The sequence below is a fragment of the Aptenodytes patagonicus genome, chromosome 3 (assembly GCF_965638725.1).
Source record: "Aptenodytes patagonicus chromosome 3, bAptPat1.pri.cur, whole genome shotgun sequence".
Taxonomy (NCBI): Eukaryota; Metazoa; Chordata; class Aves; order Sphenisciformes; family Spheniscidae; genus Aptenodytes; species Aptenodytes patagonicus.
The window spans coordinates 86,430,580-86,449,195 of NC_134951.1; the positions used below are offsets into that span (position 1 = coordinate 86,430,580).

The following is an 18,616-nucleotide window of genomic DNA, read 5'->3' on the forward strand; positions in this document are numbered from 1 at the left end:
GACTCTGTGCTATTATATACAATTTTTTTTTACCTTTGGAAAGCTTTACTGTTTTCAAGTTATGTACTGCATGTTTATAGTTTCAAAAGAGAGATGTTTTAGTAATTTTCTGTCAAAGTGTATATAAGCGTGGTATCCTCTATAATATCAAAATAACTATTGTTATTTCAGAGTAAGACCCCTTTCAGATGGCAGCAACCCTTGGTCAACCCTTTTAATGAAAAATCAGAAGGGTGTTCCCTTAGCTTCACTATTTGTGGATCAAGGTAAGAGCTATTTTTGAAAAAGTGAAAAGTTGCCATATAATGGCATTAAGTCTACATCCAGTGTTATAAATTGTATTGCTTGAATTCCTCAAGGATTATGCAGATTATTAGAAGAGTAGTCATGCTACAAATCATTTTCCTGTGCAAAAAACCTATCTATAAAAAAATGCAAGTGTTAACATCTTCACATTTCCAGCATTAGCAGCTAAGAAATATACATGGTGTGTGAGCAGTAACGCATAGAGATTTTTTTCCGTGTTTTTGAGTTGCAGGCTGATCTGTATATGAGAACTACAGTCAACGCTTTTTAGCTTCTTTTAAAAAGAAATATCTAAATCAGTAATTGTCTTGACGTTTAAATGATCATTAATGACTTTTATTGTTAGTGGGCTCTGCATAGTTGTTTAAAAAAGATGCATAGTTGTTTAAAAACCTGTAAGCCCTGATGTATTGCCAGATATTGGTTTCCTGTTTTTTAAATGAGACTTACTCTCTAAATTTTCAAGAAAAAACATGTAGATTTCAAATCTTAAAGTTCTTTAGGCAACACTTTGGGATTTACAGGTAAATCACAAGTTAAAACATACTTAATCCTCTTAGGATCAGGAACATAATAGCTGTATGTTGCTTTTTATGTCCGTTACTATAACGTGCTGTGGCTATACAATATTTATAATAATTTTCAAATTTGCAGACACCTTCTATACTACAGATTCTGTTATCTGAGAAAATTTAAGTTACCAGTGTCAGGAAAAAAAACTGTGATATAACTTGGTGTCCATACCAGCGGCTAGATTTATGCCAGCTGGAAGAGGAAATGGTAAGCTGCTTGGACACTGCTTCTTTTTTTTCCCCTAGGAAAAAGGCATTTTCATCTTTGTATATACTGATAGGAGTATAAATCAAGGCTTCGCAAATAGGAATTTTATAGATTTATTAGCTTACTGCTAAACCCCTACATACAGAGAAGATTATACAAGTTTACATATTTGCATTTAAAATATTTGTGTTTATTCTGTAGCATCCAGTAGTTTATAGTAGAATAACTCATGTAAGTCAAATTATACCTTCCATTTTATTTGTCATTAGGTGCGAGATGTCAGATTTTACTTTTTCCTCCAGACCACCGTGGCCTAATGAATTAATTGGAAAACTTTCTAGTAACTCACTGGATTTTGGAACGCGGCTTAATTGAAAGTGTTCTAAAGAATGTGTTCCAGATCTTACCTGGTAGTTTGTGTATAGTAAATTACTTCACTGTAATCCCTACACAGAAATATTTTCCATGTTATTTGAAAAGCACTACCAAAGTGTTGCAAATCCTCAAATATCACAGAAAATGCAAAGACAATATCTGCTCTTCAGCTGTGTTGAGTGCATAAAGTTCGGGAGATACATTATGCCTCTCTTAAAATAAAGTCTTTCAGATGTGGAAAACATAATTTGTTTACAGTTAATTTATATACTCAGGAAGATTGATCTGCAAGTTGCTTCTAATAGAGTTTGCTTTTGAGTTGCTAAAAAGATGAAATTGTAGCAAAATGGTACTTCTGCTATTTTAAACACTATCAAGAGAACATGAAGAGGCTTAGGCTTAGGATGTGTTTCTGAATCTTACAATGTGAGTCTCTGAGCTTCTGACCGCATCTAAAGGGTGCGTACGGCATACCTCAAGATTAATACTTGTGCAAGTGAAAGGAAATAATGGTGTACATATGCAGACATGCAATAGCAAAACAGCTGAATTGCAATCTTGAAGTACACTGTAATGTTTTACAGGTGTCTGTACTGATAAGAAACTTCTCCCTGAAGGTTTGGACAGTAAAAGACCAAAGCCAATTAAGTTGCCAAATCAGGCCTATATTAATCTACCTCTTTGGAAAGATGATCAGGGAGAGAGTACAGTAGAACATGAGAGCTTTGAAGAAGGAACTTCTGCTAGTTCTACAAATAGTACTCCTCAAATGACACCTACAAACAGTCTGAGCAGGACGCTGCAGAAAAAGAAGACTGATTCAGTGCTGTATGGGTGTGCTGTCCTCCTTGCATCTGTTGCCCTGGGCTTAGACATCAGAGAGCTGAACAAGTCACAGGGTCCAGATGAACTCTTGCCTAAAGATGAGAAGAAGAAGCGTGATGGAATATTTCAGCGTGCTTCAAAATTTCGTAGGAGTGCCAGCCCTACAAGACTGCAGTCCAAGAAAGAGGAAACAAGTATTCCATCCCTAAATCCAGCTGCAAATACTGTGAATCTTCTCTCTATGCCCTCCATTTCCACAAAATGCCTACTTCAGTCTGACAGTGAAGATGCATTTGTAAGCACTGTGCTTGGTGACTGTGGTCCATGTAGTTCCACTGATGACTTTTCATCTGAAACTTCTGAAAGTAAGAGAGAACAGAGGATACAGCTGGCTCCTAACACAGTTTCTACACGATTAAGAAATCAGCCTTTTAATCTTTGTCTGAAACAAGAATCTCAAAATGTGCCAAATGATTCCTCGACAAAGTTAAGTGTGTTGGGTCACAGACGAACCTTATCAGATGGGAACAATTTTCAGGCCACAGGTGGGTAATTAAGAACTTAAAATGTAGGGGATTTTTAAGTGTAGAAACAGAAAATGTAGGGAAACTAATGAGTTGCTAAGATTTTTGTTACACTGTTATGTGTTAGCTGAGCCGCCATAACTGTATGTGGGTAAGCCGTCTGCCTGAACCCTGAATAAACTACCTCCACTTGGAATAGTATCCTGTTCGGAGTGTGGGTATGGAGATTTAAGGGGAAGAGGTGGTTCATTTTAAGGTGGTATCTGTTTTTCACAGGTATTGCAAAAGTAGGTTTCCCTGGTCTTTTCATGTCGGCGAGAACCTGCTTTTTGTGAAATGTACAATATTAGCATTATGCCTGAAATAAACTGAGACTGTTTCAGGTGCATGCATTATATAGTAGTGGACTTTCTGAGACTGAGAGTACGCTTGTTTAATATAGTTTCACAGTCCGCATAGGTGAGTGATTGAGCATCATTTTAGTACTGCACATTTATTAACTCCAAGAAGAACAAGTCTGGTAAGATTTGATTTGCTTGCTTGACCTAGAAGTTATGTCACATGTTCCACGAATCCTTAAGTTAAGCTGTTGATAAAAATTTAAGCTGAAAAAAAGGTCTTTAAATCTGGTTTCCATGTAAATGGATAAGTTCGTGATTAATGAGTTTTTGAAAAGAAGTTCTAAATTTCAATACTGGTGTTCTATGGTGGCTTAAATGTAATATTCTTCATGGTGCTCTATGCATATGCAATTACTCATAATAACTGGACAAATTTGTGGGGCTTTATTCCAGTATTAATATTAATCCAGTTACCGGGTGGTTAACACTTTCTCTATATATCTCTTTTGTAGCAACAAAAAATAAATTGTTATGGCCTCTGGCAGAGAGTATAGATGCAAAATGTTATTTGAGCACAGCTGGTCCTCTCTTAGGAGATTCCCCACAAATGTATAAGCCTCTTAATTTTTCTGTTGGAAGAAAACCCACTAGTGTTTATGGCAACCCAGTTTTACAAATGGCAAAGAAATCAAGAAGTCACAAGGTTTAAATTGTCTCTTTTTGTTTGGCCCTTCCTTTCCCCTAGCTAATGGATTTGCTTCAACCAATGATGTCTCCACGTTACCAGTTCTATCAGTTACTGGAACTCTGCACTCTCCGTCTGTTCAACAAAGAAGCAATCACAGTGGTGTTTCAACTGAAAAGCAAAGCGCTGTCAATATTATATCAAGGCCTCGACCTTCTTCTCTAAGAAGTAAAATTGATGCATGGCAGATTATTCCACGTATTGTTAAACCAAACTCTAAAGACTCTGAATACTTAGAGGGCAGTGTAGATCCAGATGTTAACTTCTTGCCAGATACGGAGGAAAGAACTAACTGCCACATGCCCTCGTTACTTGATATTGATGTGGAAGGTCAAAACAGAGACTGTACTGTGCCTTTATGTAGAATGAAGAGCAAAACTTGTCGGCCATCTATATATGAACTGGAGAGAGAGTTTCTGTCGTGAGTGCCTTTCATTTTAAACGTTTGCTTTTTAAAGGGGAACAAATACAAAATTCTTGTCCATCTAATGCTTTGTGCTGCTGTTTTCTGATGTACTGTGACAAATAGTACCAAAATTATTAAAATGGGCAGCTAATTAAGAAAGTGTAGTAGGTGCCTTTTTCAAATGTTCCTTGGAATTCCAGCTAGTAACTAAAAGCACAATGCTGCAAAATAGTATTCTAGGTGAACTTTATAAGCATATTTTGAATGACTGAAATAACATGCCCACCTCCCTCTGCAGTGTCACAGAAGTTTTCTTTAGGTTTGAGGGGTTTTGCTAGAAGTTTAATTTTTGCACGTTGAAAAAATGAATGACATACAGTAAGGTCGTGTTCCGTCAAGAAGAGTTTCGCCTGAGAAGCGGTTGTCTGCAGCTTGCCTCTGTGGCCTGTAGAATTAGGGAACGGGGCAGGGGATTTAAGGTGCTGGTGCAGGAGGCTTTGTTCACTCCTCGTTAAGTAGCTGGTTACTTTTTGGCATTTGATACTGAAATTGGTTGAGGACCAGCAGCTCAATTTGCAGTCTTTGCCCTTGGTTTTTGTGAGAACTTTCAACTGTGTGCATTAGTTTCTCCAGAAAGTTACACAGCTTGTATAAACACTTAGGTTTCAGCCACCATATCGATTTGAGAGGGTAAACTTTAGTATTGCGATTGGATTAAAGGTATTTGACATACTTTATAATGTGAAGCAACATTCCTTGTAGGTAAGGATACACTGGAACGTAAATATTTGTACTCCTAACCTTTTGAAGACTACAGTGTTTGCACTGAAAACAATATTCTTGGTTTGGGATTTTTTGTTTGTGGTGGAGCGGTTTGCCCGCCTTGTTTTTTAAACTCTGCTGCACCTTGTATTGAGGGAAGATGATGGGTTTTAAGGATGACTGGTTTTAAGTGAGCCAACAGTGCATTTTACTGCACTCAAATTTTAAAACTGCGATAATTTAATATTAAATCTTTCAGTATAATCCCTGCAGCTTTTCTTCCTAAAGTTACTACTGAGTGCCAAGCTATTCATATTTAGGAATTAAAGAACAGAAACAGATATGCTTGACTGGTTTTCAGTGATGGAAAGGTTCCAGAAAATTCCAAGTAGTTAACTGTGGGGGAAGGAACATTTAATCTTGATAACACTGATAGTTTAATTTTTTACAGTATCACTAAGTGATTAAATAAAACCAAATGTACAGTATGATTTCCCTGATGGAAACACTTCTAGAATTAAAAGAACATCCCTCATATTCCAGTATTTGAAGTCCTAATTTTCATATAATTTGACATTTAAATAGTCTTCATAAATAAAATTAGATAATGTTAGAATAAAACTACTGTGTTTTCATCAGAACACTGTTTTGTTGATACCTTTGTTTTAAATGTTTTCTTCTCCTTTGCTCTGGGGTCTGGGAGTTCAGTTGTTAAATAGGACATGCAATTGCTTAAGGCTTCAAAACCAAGGGATTAAAAAAGAAAGTTTCTGTTCTAAGACTGGTATGCAGTACAGTGGCTACCTTGGGGTAGCCAGATAATTATACATACAAAATCATGAAGTCTTAATCACACAGAGCAGAACACAGAAAATGCAACTTCCCAGCTCTCAAAGTGAAAATAGAAAAGGATTTCCTTAAAGTATTAGTTTACCAAAAGTAGACATAACCACTAGTTGTCTGTAAAACTAAATGTCTGCATAGCAGATTATTAAGTTATTACATTTTGTTCAAACCTGTTTCTATTTCAGTATTCTTAGTTCTTTGCCAACATGATTCAAGTTGCATATTTTTCTTTGTCTTTTCTTTGAACTTAATTTCATCAGAACACTTTAATAGATGAAGTCTATTCCAGTTTTAATACAAAATGTTTTCATAAAATAAAGTCAGTTAGGTAATGCACATGGATCAAATTTTAAGTATAGCTTGATACCAGATTTATCTTCAAGGCTTAATTAGAATTTTGGAGCATTATGTAAATTTCAACTTTCTTGATCAATTATTCCTATGTAATACCGAGAGAAAAGGAGTTGATTGTATTACATGTTTCTGAAGAAAGTATCTCTGTTTGGCTTTCTACAGGAAAATCTCAGGTGCTGAAGTATTTTGACTTGTAAGCTTCTGTTAAGTTCTGTTCTGTACTTTTAAGGTTTATATAATTTTAAATGTTGAATTTTGCACCCTATGTTTTGTAATCAATAGTATCGGCGTAAAAAGCCCTTTGTGAGCTATATTGTTTTCACTTATCAGTGGCTTATCTCTCTTGTAATTAAACAAAGATTTCTATTCCTGTTCAGTGGATAATTTCCAGTGGGACATATGATATGACCAGCCCAGTGCATTGTAACTAATTTAGGAGTTTGTATTCCACCTCTTATTCTGAGACAGTTTAGGTAAGCCATCTCAAATATTTCTCTTATGTGATGCAGGGTTTTTTTAAGCTATAGTCTGTAGTGCTTTATCATTGTTTTTATAGTTTAAAATTATAGGCCAGTCTTCACTGAAATTAAAAAGAGAAAAAGAAAAAATTACTGCAATCGTGGTTTCACCGTCTGTATTTCACTTGTCACCAGAGAAACTTTCTATAAAGGTATGGTAACCTGGTATGCATTAAGTGATCTGTCTTGGTTAAAAGTATATTTATTTCAATGTAGGTTAATGGCCTGACCAAATAATAAATTATGTTGATTGTTTTAGCACAAAACTGAAGGTGCTTACACTACAAAGATTAAGATGAACACTTGATATGCTGTTTTACAAAACCTGATGATTTAAATGTTTTTATTTAAAAAATAAATGTTTTGTAGCTACTGTATTGCAAAGTGACCTGAATTTTCTTGAAAAATATATTTTATTGCTTTCTTAACATGTACAAAGGAGTTCTCTGGTGAATAACCAGGAACTATAGACTATGGCCAGCCTGTTCTTGGAACATTAGAATGTAATTGTTACTTTAAGATTAATTATCCAGTACAGTAACATGAACGTTCCTGTAATTTCTTGCAATTGATGTGGGCAGAAACATACAGTATAAGCTTGTTCTTTCTTTCATGTGACCATAATGTGTCTTTTGATGCTTTTACAATGTTGGCTGGGTATCTTAGAGGAGGTAGAGCAGTGGATATAAATAAATTCTGCATCTGATTCAGCATCAAAAATACAGGTAAGGAATAACATTTCTGTTGTGGGGTTTGGGGGTGGTGGTGGTGGGTTTTGGGGGGTGGGGGTGGTACTTTGGGGTTTTTTTTTTTGTTTGATTGGGGTTTTTTAGGCAAATGAGGCCGGTATTTTCCTTGTAATGTTTTCTAACACCTTCTTTTGTGAACTTACCTCTTCTCTTCCCCCATCATGTCATGGGCGCATTAGCCCATCTTTCAGTAAGGAGAAGAGGAAGTATACATTTGCACTGTTGCAAAAGGCAAGATACAGCAAAGTCTCTAGCGGTGCAGTGAAATTCAAAGCTGTAAGCTCAATCTTATAAAGACATGCCTGCATAGAGCTTTCAATGAGGCTGGCTAGATAACAAATATTTACATGGCCTGTGAGTGTCAGTATCAAGTCCGGATTGTAAGCCAAGCTGCACAGGCAGATTATTTTATACACAATGTTATAATGGTAATATTAAGATCTGCATACAAGTGTGTGGTAATGGAAAAGATCCCATTCTCACAGGCCACCTCCCTTTTTAATATAACTAGTCATATGACTACAGTGCATGCATTATGAGGAGCTAATGAGACTTTACGTAGTACATTTTTTGATATAAGTTGAGGGTGCTTAAGATTGCAGTATTCGGTGTTCTAAATTAAGGCCAGAGTCCTTGCAAGTGTGTAATGGATTTCTCCCTGAACGTAAGTGAAAATGAGCAAACCAAATATGAGTTAGTCATCTCAATACTGTTAGAAGTCCAGTATCCTCGATGATCTAGCTAGTTTGATAAAATAGCTTTTTTAACCAAAAGAAATGCTTTTTGTTCTAATAGGCTGGAGAATAGATCCACAGAGCTATGCAAGTAGGATAGATTTACTTTTCTATTTCACGGAATCACAGGATCACTTAGGTTGGAAGAGACCTCTGGAGGTGAAACAGCCCAATCCCCTCTGCTAGAGCAGGTTGTCCAAGACCATGTCCAGTCAAGTTTTGAGTACCTCCACAGGTCTGGGCAATCTTTTCCAGTGTTTGACCACCCTCACAATCGAAACATTTTCTCATGTTCAGATTGAATTTCCTGGGTTTTTTAGTTTGTGCCCATTGCCTCTTGTCCTGTCACTGGGCACTGCTGAGAAGAGTCTGTCTCCGTCTTCATTCCCCCTTATCAGATATTTATAAACAATGATAAGATCCTCCCGGAGCCTTTTCCAGGCTAAACAGTCCCAGCTCTCTCAGCCTTTCTGCATATGAAAGATGCTCCAGTCCTTCAATTGTCTTTGCGGCGCTGCACTGGATTTGTTCTAGTAAGTCTGTATCTTTCTTGTACTGGGGAGCCCAGAACTGTACCCAGCACTCCAGGTGTGGCCTCATGAGTGCTGAGTAGCGGAGAAGGTTAACCTCCCTCAACCTGCTGGCAACGCTCCTAATGCAGAATACCATTGGCCGCCTTTGCTGTAAGGACACACTGCTGGCTTACATTCAGCTTGTTGTCCACCAGGATCCTCAGGTCCTTTTCTGCAAAGCTGCTTCCCAGATGGTTGGCCCCCAGCGTGTACTGGTGCATGGGGTTGTTCCTCCCCAAATGCATTTCCACTTCATGAGCTTCCTCTAAGACCAATTTTCCAGCCTGTCCAGGTCTCTCTGAATGGCAGCACAACTATCTGGTGCATCGGCCACTCCTCACAGTTTTATATCATCTGCAAACTTGCTGAGGATACACCCTGTCCCAGCATCCAGGTCGTTAATGGAGATGTTAAACGGCATCGGCCCTAGTATCAACCCCTGGGGTACTCCACTGATGACTTGGTGACATTTAAAAAGCAAGTTGTAGTTAATACCATCTTATATTTTATTAATGTCATGTAAAATATTTTTCCTAAGTGATTTAGGTAACTACTATTCTTCAATTACTTTTAAAGGCTTTTTTTCCCATTTCAAAAATAAAGGCATAATGACCATTCTCATATCTAGGCTTTAGTGAATTGCTTCCAGTAGTTGAGATCTGGCATCAGGATGGCCAAGTTCAGTGCTTCTTAATGTAACAGCTTGTATCTGTTCAAAATCTTTACAGTTTGCTTTAAAAGCAGTCGTCAGTTCAGCCTGGGTGACCGAACTAGTCAAACTTCAGTCAAATGTCAAAGTTGGCATTACTCCTCTGAGTGATCATTAATATGGAGACGTGTGCTCTGCAACACTGCTAAATCGACTTTTTAACAACATTTGCATTATATCTGAGAACATCAGTCTTCCCTCCCACCACACCAAGGTATGCAGTTACAGGGTTTGACAGCTTGAATCTCTTGTGGCTGCTGAAGACATTCATGAATACTCTGGTCTCCGTTGTTGTACCCTCTCCGTCTCCCCTTTGAACTCCTCGGCAGAAAGCTGTTAACACTTCTCCAAAGAGAGGTGCCCAACGCAGCCATGCCTACTGTAGCTGCTGAGTTCTTCACATGCCAGAGAATTTACACAAGTACTATGTTGTCCTTTCTCTCTGTCAAGAGTTCAGATACACCTAGATAAGATCTTTGATATGATAGTAGTCAATATGAATGGTCTAGTCATCTGAGGGCTTGCCAATCGTTATGAAAGCAGGTGGGAGACTGTATATTTGGGGCCCAGGAGAAAACAGAAAGAATAGGAGTATTCATTCCCCTCACTGTTTTGCAAATCACTTGAATAATTAAAAAGTTTCTAAACTCCCTTTTACAGCAGATGGGATTAGGCAATAATATTTTACAAAGCCTTTTTACTCTCTGCTACCTTCCAGACTGAAAGTGATATTTGTTCCTCATGTTAGATGCCCCTTATTCTGCCTGATAAATGTCATCAACAGTCAGAGGGGTGCGAGATTTTTTTCTTTGTCTCATGGAGAGAGGTTGTCGTGCTAGGAAGCAGCTGGATCAAACACCAGGTGTATCTGCCAGTAGTCTAGGTAAGTCAAAGACGTATACTAGACATACACTGTCTAGTGATTTAAGCTATTTTGAGTGAATGGTTCCTGAGAGGAGAGTGCTGGATAATCTCTTACAGGCTATTTCCAGGGACAGGGTATTCACCCAAAGGGAATCCATTTCTGCTCTAGAAGTGGCCTGCATGTGGCCAGATGTTGTCTTGACTCTGTTGTTAGGAAAATGAGTATCCATCTCCTTCAATGCACGTGCCACCTGAAATGTTTAAGGCAGAAGTGGTAATGGCGATTCTATCAGCCACTGTAGTTCTCATCAAAATACTTACTTTTCTCACTGTAGAACCCCTGAAATTATTCACATTCATGGCTCTGCTCTTGATAGTGGAAATTTTCATCACCAAGGCCCTGATTCCTTCTTATTTGTGATGCAGCTACTTGATGGCTGGCTTTGGGGCTAGGACAGAAACACCCTAGTTTACCCACAAGAAATACTTGTTAGACAGATGTTTGTGGGCAAGGGAATAGCCTTGTCTTATTTTTTTATTGTACCTTAGCTAATTTAGACCCACTGAAAGCATATCTTCTAGGTGCTTTTTCAGGCTGCCTTTTTTTTTTTTTTTTTACCATGGTTGCTTTTCTCTGGTTAAGCAAATTCTGTTGGTTTATAGAACCAGACCATTAAGAGGAACACCTGTACTGTCATTATCTATAGCTTGAAGATGTAAAGAACAGATATTGTCTATGGTGACATCACATTGGATAACTATGTAAGGCATATTAAGAGTGTCATGGCATGGGGTCATCACCTATGATCACTTTAGCAAGTTTGGGGAGCTCTACAGAATATATTCTTCTCTCAGGCCTGGAGAGCTGCCATGGGGTACTGTTTCCACAGTTGTACTAAGCATTACACAGTATATTTAGAAGAAAAGTTTGCCTGAGCCCTTTTTTTTTTTTTTTTAAAACAGGTATTCTGAATCCCTTCCAGAAAGTCAGGGGCGCTCTTTGTGTTTGCACATTATGTGCTTGTAGATACTAAAAGGACAGAGAGATTCTCTTGTAGCTGTGAATACACTCCTAGAGTATTTTTCCCCCTTTACCTTAAAACCTTCTAACACTTTCAGGGTTTTGAAGGAAGAGGAATGGGCAATGCTCCCCCTTTCTAGCTGTATGTGAGCCAAATAGAGGGGTCTGGCTTATACATGCCCCAACAGATATTGCTGAAGGTAGTTCTCATAAAAAGCACTGTGTAAATGTCTATATAGTATGAATATATATAGTGAATGCTTTTTAAAAAAAAAAAAAGGTAATTACCTCAACTTTTGTGAGCAATGATTGTAGTGCTAGTTTGGAATTATTTTTTTTATAACTGATGAATTTTTCTGAATACCTGTGAAAGTCAGGGTAGGATGAAGCTGGGTTACAGTTGAAAAGAAGCCTAAGTAGGAAAGTTTTGTCTCAACTTTCTCCTTTCCTATATAGTCCAATTTAAGTTTATCTTGCTGCTAACAGTGAAAAAGCCAGGAGATCCCGTAATCCACAGAAGCCTTCACTAAAAATAGCAGTTCAGGACTGACCGTGAGAAGCAATGAGGTACACATAGTGCATATGGAAACCTATCAATATCTAAATCTTGTAATGCAAGCCAATTAGCTTTTCTCCTTGGAAAGGAACTCAAAGGATCAAAACTGGAAAGTACTGGTTCACCGTGGCGTAACAGATGACAACAGGTATACAGGAGACCAACTGTATTACAGTTTAGAGACCAGTTATTTATCACCCTTTTCCATTTGCAGATACAATATGGTTGAACCTTGATTTCATATTATGGACAATGTCAAAAGATGTCCTGCAAATTTCTTCTGATGTTGTTGAGGGTGTGTGCACCAGTGTAGTTGCTAGAGAGAGAGGCAGGAAAATGAGTTCTCTCCTTGCCCTCTGCTGTAGTGGACGTAGGCAAAGCGTCACGCTTGACTCAGATCTGTTCTTTCTCACAAGTGCAGCTGTGCTTCTTGGGTCTTTTTCTTCAGCTGTTTCTCTGAAGCCTGTTTCTGGCACTTATGGCCAGGGACTTGGTTCAGGACTTCTTAGGATGGATTGATCCCATAGATCAATCAAGTTTCATCTAACGGCTCGGTTTCTGTGATAGGAAGCACCACCAAGATGTTTACTCATTTCAACAGTGATCCCCTATTGTAAAAACGCCTCCATGTGCAGCAGTCTTCCGTCTTTACAGAAGTGTGTAACCATCAGGAAGAAAAAAATCACTGTTGTGGTCTACTGCTCTTCACCAGTTCTCATAACAGCAATTCAGTGGCTGGTGCAATGAAGTGTTTGCCAATATTAGATGTGCTGGTGGGCTCAGAAAGGAGGTTTAAGGTAATTGTTTGTTCTGAGGAAAGCTAGAGTATGATTTTAACAGATGGCTATCCTGTTTCCCAGGGCCTCATTTTGTCAAACCTTCTAGAGTAACCAGTATCATCCCCTTGCCACAGTCCATTCGCAGATATGTTGCTTGACATGTTGATGCTTTTCTGTTAAGGAATAAAAACCTGATCCTGCAGAATACACCGCAGAAGAATTTTATAGTTGTCCATTGCCAAACACTGCGAAGTGTGAGTTTTTCCACCATTTTGTAAACCCAGTTTTTTACAGCACTGGCTTGGCTGATGCTCCAAGAGTGTGGCTCCTCCATAAGCAGAGTACTTACTGCAATGACAAAGGAACAGTTTGTTTCTGTCCTTATTGCTGACAGTCTCTAGGTTTATCATATTCCACTCCCCGCCCCCCCCCCCCCCCCTCCTTTACTAGGGTAAACCATACAATTTCTTCAATCTTTCCTCCTGAATAACTTCCTAGAAATCAGATCCCTCTCTGGGCTCTCTATTGCATTCACAGTTTGGGAGGGAGGCAAAGCTGTGTCCAAAAACCTCCAGCTGAGACCTTACTTGCATCATCTGTGACAGTGTCAAAAGCCTTGTTATGGTCAAAATACATCTGCTGCTTCTCCTGTTGCCAGAATGCTCGTTATCCTGTCTTAAATTAGGTTAATTTCTCAAGTCTTGTCGAACACATCATAGCTGTTACTTGTCATCTTTGAGGTGCTTTGAAAAGGGTCCTGATTGTCTTTTCAAACATTTGAAGGAAAATTGGAGGTGAGCTGGCTAGTTTGTAATGTACCACCTCCAGACAAAAAAATAAAACAACACCATCTGTTCTTTCCACAGTCTTTTGCTTTCCTGTAGTTCTTAGAAATAACTGCTCTAATCAGATCAGCTTCAGAACAAAGTTCATCAAGCCCAGCTAATTAGTAATGGGTTTTTTTTCACTTCCTAAGCTTTCTCTAGACTGCTTTTTACCTACTTAGGTTGAAGTCTTACCTTTACTTGTTGGTCTGAATTGTGCTAGTTACTGTTTAACATCTGACAATTTTGCAAAAGATTGATGTAAATCAGATAATACTCATGATTTCTTGGCATCAACTAATGAGGCGATGGTTTTGCCTGCCTGCTGAGAATTGTATCACCACTTTTTCCTGTGGGTTTTTGTTTGCTTACTTGTTTTTATTACTACTGTATTTATAATATGACTTATTTTGAGGTTTTCCTTCCAGTTTCACCTCATTTTGTGTCCATGTAATCTTGCCATTTTTAAACTTCTTTTTCCACAGGTTTTTGCGTTGTATTTGATATCAATAAAGAATTCACAATTTACCCAAGTCAGTGGTCTTCTATAATTTCATTTCTCTCGCACTGAAATAATTTGAAGCCATGCCCTTGATCCAAAGTTTCTAACTTATTTTTCCCTTATATTTTTCAGCCTATACTCAAGTCCTTCAGGTACTGAAGTCTAGTTTTGTCAGTTTGCGGAAGGGAGATTGAGGAGTGTCCCCTTTTGAAATAAGTTCAAAGATTTTTTTTTAACACCTGTAGTTCTTCCTATGTTTTGGACTACTGAGCAAGCATATGAATCTTTGACCAGTAAAGCACCATTTCCATCTGTTTCCTATTTTTTAATAAGCTTTGTCTTCTATGATTTGTATTCTGGTCATGATACTTCCCATAAATTATGCTAATTGACTCATAATCTTGTTCATTGTATTAAGACTTTCAGCTCTTCTTCATCCTTACTGTGGGTTTTATACAACCATCTAAGACTAGTTTCATACACTCTTCTCTCTTCTTGCTTTACTTTGACCATATTTATAAATAATTGTCTCTCCTCGTTTTTAGGTCCACGTCCAGGTTGCCTTATTATTATTTTCCTGTGTGCCTTTGTCAACTGCCCCATTCAACCCTTATTTAAAATCTTCCTCACTACGTTAAGAAATCAATGTGCTAGATGGAGTATTTGCCTAACAGCTTGTCGAGGTAGGCTTGTCCCCAGAGGTGTCCGATATCAAGGAGTTAAAACCACTATATCTAAGTGTTGTCAGCTCAGTGACCTCTCCCATGCCACTTTCAAGAATAATTAACAGTGGTGTTTCAAGGAAGATTTGAAAAATGTGCCTATGTAATTGCATTGGATCAATGCAGCCAATTTAGTTTGCATTTGGGGTTATAAAATTCAAGTACCTCAGGAGCTTTACAAATTTCTTAAAAGGTCAGTTGGACTTAAGCTTCTGAAAACTTTTACTTACATTTGATTAAAATAAATGCTGTCTTTCTACTTGGTGACATATTTTGTCTTGAAAAGGTAACACTGAACAGAATCTTCTAAAAGAGCTTTCCTTTTCCGCATTTTTTCAGTGCAATTTGTTCAGCAGGAAAGTTGCAGCTACAGGCAGTACAAACTGGAGATCAGACCCTGGTTCCAGGACAAGCTTGGCATTTGATCTTAGGCGAGTCACTTTGTAGCTTACACCGTAGCTCTGGTCTGTAAGACGAGCACAATGATTTCATCCTTCTCTGTAAAGCACTGAGAGCTGCGATCAAAGGCACCATGTTTCAGTAGTAAACAACAGCTACAGCAGAGTTAAGGCATTAACTTTACACACAAAGAGGAGCTCTACTTCTTAGTCTGGGAACTGAATACACTGCAGCTGTACACACTTTTCTTTCAAAGCACAGGTTCCTTGCAAGTTAAACTTTAACTTTGGTAAGGAATAATTCCAATAACAACTGGCTGCAATGATTTAACCAGTAATTGCCACATTAGGGAAATAATTACACAAAGTTTAATGTTTTGGGTTTTTTTAAAGATTGTAATGATTGGTCAAAGCTATTAAAACTTAGCACTGATTTCCTGTTTCATACAACAAATGCTGTTACATTGTTTTCCCCCACCCTAAATTCATCGGGATACTAGGTATTTTCTTTTGTCTGAATAAAAGGACTCTATAATTCAACAACTGCTGCTTAATACTATTCTTGTAAAGCTGCATTACCTGATTGCTCCCCATTTATGAGGGGGCAGCAAATATGCAAATATTCCCTAAAGAAGAATGATGTTACAGCTTATTGGCCCAAATGTCAGGAAAAGTTCCTCATGCTCTTCTTCACAGTAGCATTCTCTCGGAACTGCTCCATCTTTACCTTGGAGATAGGATTTAATAAATTACTGTGAAACATAAGGATGACAGAGAAGAATTACTCCATCATCTACATTTAGGCATCTGACTCTATGCAGAAATAAGTACCTGCTGTGAACTGGAAGAAGAGCGAGCTCTGAATGGGTCTCTGGAGGCTCAGTCGATCGTATAGAAACCTTGGCTCATAACTGAGCTACAGAAACTGAATGCCTAAAGCTATACTGTAAATCTCATCTCCCTAAAATACAGATTGTGCAGAAGTACATTGCAGAGCTAGTGGGAGAAACAGTACCAGCATTCACCACCACAGTATCTGCATGCTTTAAGGGCATGAATATGAGACATGAGAAGTCAATAAGGTTGAAAGAATGTGTGGTTTAAAGCCTCCAGATTCAAATTCCAGAGGAAAGCGGTTGATGGAAAAACTGCATGGCAGCACCAAGAGTCAGTTCTTTAAACAAGCCAAAAATGCAGTTCTCTGCCTTTAAAGCTAACCACCTAGAAGGGCTGAGGAGATGTTTTCTGCAAAGTCTCTACTGATTAATAGTCACCTTTTTGTTACCTTTACTTGAGCATGCAGCCTTCAGTGTTACTGTGGCTGTAACCTGCCAGCGGTGTTTGTACACAAATGGTGGGACGTTCGCAAGCAACCAGGGACCTATAGGAAATCACAGCCAGTCCCTTTTGTTTCAATGATATATTGCTTTTAGTGTTAGAAGCAGAGCTGGTTGGGACTTTTCAATAATACTTTTTTGACAAAAGAAAAGCAAAACTGTCAAAGCCAAAACTTTTTGTTAAAGTGTATTTTTGATAACTGGTTTATCCTTGGTTTATCTCTGGGATCCCAAAGATCTCCTATCACTGAGAAATTATAAGCCTCTTTATTAAGCTAGAGGTGTCCTAAAGGGACACCTTTACTTGAGCTTCATGTATCACCTTGGATTTCTTACATTACAAGTGATTTTCCTATTAATGGGATATTTTGAAGTGAAGTTCATCAGTCAAAAGTTTGAAGTGTACACATGTTAAAAGCTCTGAGTCTTTTCACACAAGACTGAATAATTCCTAAGAGGAATCTTCTACTTCAAGAGAACATATTTTGGATAAGATGCTAAAAACCGGTTTCTTAACCTCTTTCTCTTAAGGGTAGAAACACAGCACTAAAATCCTGGCCAGACTCCAGCGTACTTTTAATTCCCTACTGGTTACAAAAACAGATTCTACTCTTCTTACCCTGAACTACTGTAGAAAGTTGATAGCTGAGCCATTATATTGCAAGGTACAACTGATTGCATTTCAGCAGTAACTGTTGTTCCTCTGTGCCCTCAGCCTTCTACATTTTTGTCTTAGGATTTTAAACAATGTTATAAATGCCTTTTGGAAGGTGTCATGGAAGCCTAAGATTTTTCTGGATTTAATGATGCTTCAGTTGCTCACTCTTTGGTATTCTAGATGTGCTCAGTTTGACTGACAAGTATGCTAGTTTTCATAAGACCTACTATAATCAACTTTCAGATGTAATTTGAATCATCATGTGATGAGTTGATGAGAAACAGTAAATGAAAAATTGTATTTTATAAACTCATGGTCTTAAAACCAGCTACCAGAGATGAAGTTTGCCCAGTGGCACTTTATGCAGTAGGTTAAATTGCTGGGAGACTAAAGAGGAAATCAAGATTAATCTGCTTTCTTTGGTGAACCTTGGAGACTGTCCAAATTATGACAACTGCAGTTGCTGGGATGTAGAAATGCTGGGGCTTTGCTGTGGGCAAAAAATCCCCAACCAAAAAACCCACCCTCCAGCATAGTTTCTGTCTTGTAGACCTGTGGACAAAGCTGAATGGAAGTTGCCTATATTTCAATGGAGAATAACCAATAAGAGCAGACACGCACTCTCTCTTTAAGATGTGGCAAGTAACTTGCTAACAAGTAAAAAATTGACTGCAAAAAGCAGAGGAGAAAGATTGCCAACCTAAGTGTGTCTCCAACCTCTCTGGGTGGGGAAAACTGGAAGGTGTAACTTGCCCAGCATCACTGGAACCTCTGTTAGGACAGGGTCCAAAATCAAAGTCTCGCAAGTCTTGATCACGTTCTTACTCTGCTTATCAGCTCTGCCCTTTTGAATAAGACCAACTGAAAGCAATAGTTGAAGAACTTACAGCTGTTAAGAACTGCATGTGCTCTGCTCCTGCAAAGTTAGTGTGTGCATCTGCTTCCCTTAACAGAAATACCAAAATCAATCCTCTCCCTTCAAGAGCTTTTTATGATGGCTATTTAAAATGCTGCCATCTTTTGGTACCTAAGGCAGCAAACAGAGGTAAATGCTGCCTCCTCTTTCCCCTGCGCCATACTGATAGTGGGTATAGCAACAGAATGGAGCTGTTTTCTATACAGATATAAATATTCAACACCTGCTTGTCCCTGCGGATTAGGGAGAAAATTGAACTTTAACCCTCTCAATTAGCAAACCCAGTTAGACTCCTTATTCCTTCAGTAATCATGGCGATGTGGACAATGCCAAATTCCTCTGCTGCTCACAGTGATGAAGTTGGGAACAGCAACGCCAGTGGAGGAAAAGGGTTGTCTTTGCACTTGGAAAAGTAAGGATCATCTTGCAAATAAGCTTCACTGTAGAATGTTGAACGTTATGCTCCGGGTAATTAACTATTTGAGCATTTAAC

At 38.3% G+C, this 18,616-nt stretch overlaps 1 protein-coding gene across 1 annotated transcript in view; it reads left to right on the forward strand.

Annotated features, from left to right (window-relative positions):
- Nucleotides 1-6,104, forward strand: part of MAP3K21 (mitogen-activated protein kinase kinase kinase 21) — a 51,205-nt gene extending 45,101 nt beyond the window's left edge. Inside the window, exons 9-11 of the mRNA XM_076334122.1 lie at nt 172-266; nt 2,046-2,831; nt 3,897-6,104. Of these exons, the coding sequence (XP_076190237.1) occupies nt 172-266; nt 2,046-2,831; nt 3,897-4,321 (1,306 nt within the window). The 3' untranslated portion in view covers nt 4,322-6,104. The remainder of the gene's footprint in view (nt 1-171; nt 267-2,045; nt 2,832-3,896) is intronic.
- Nucleotides 6,105-18,616: the final 12,512 nt, after the last annotated feature.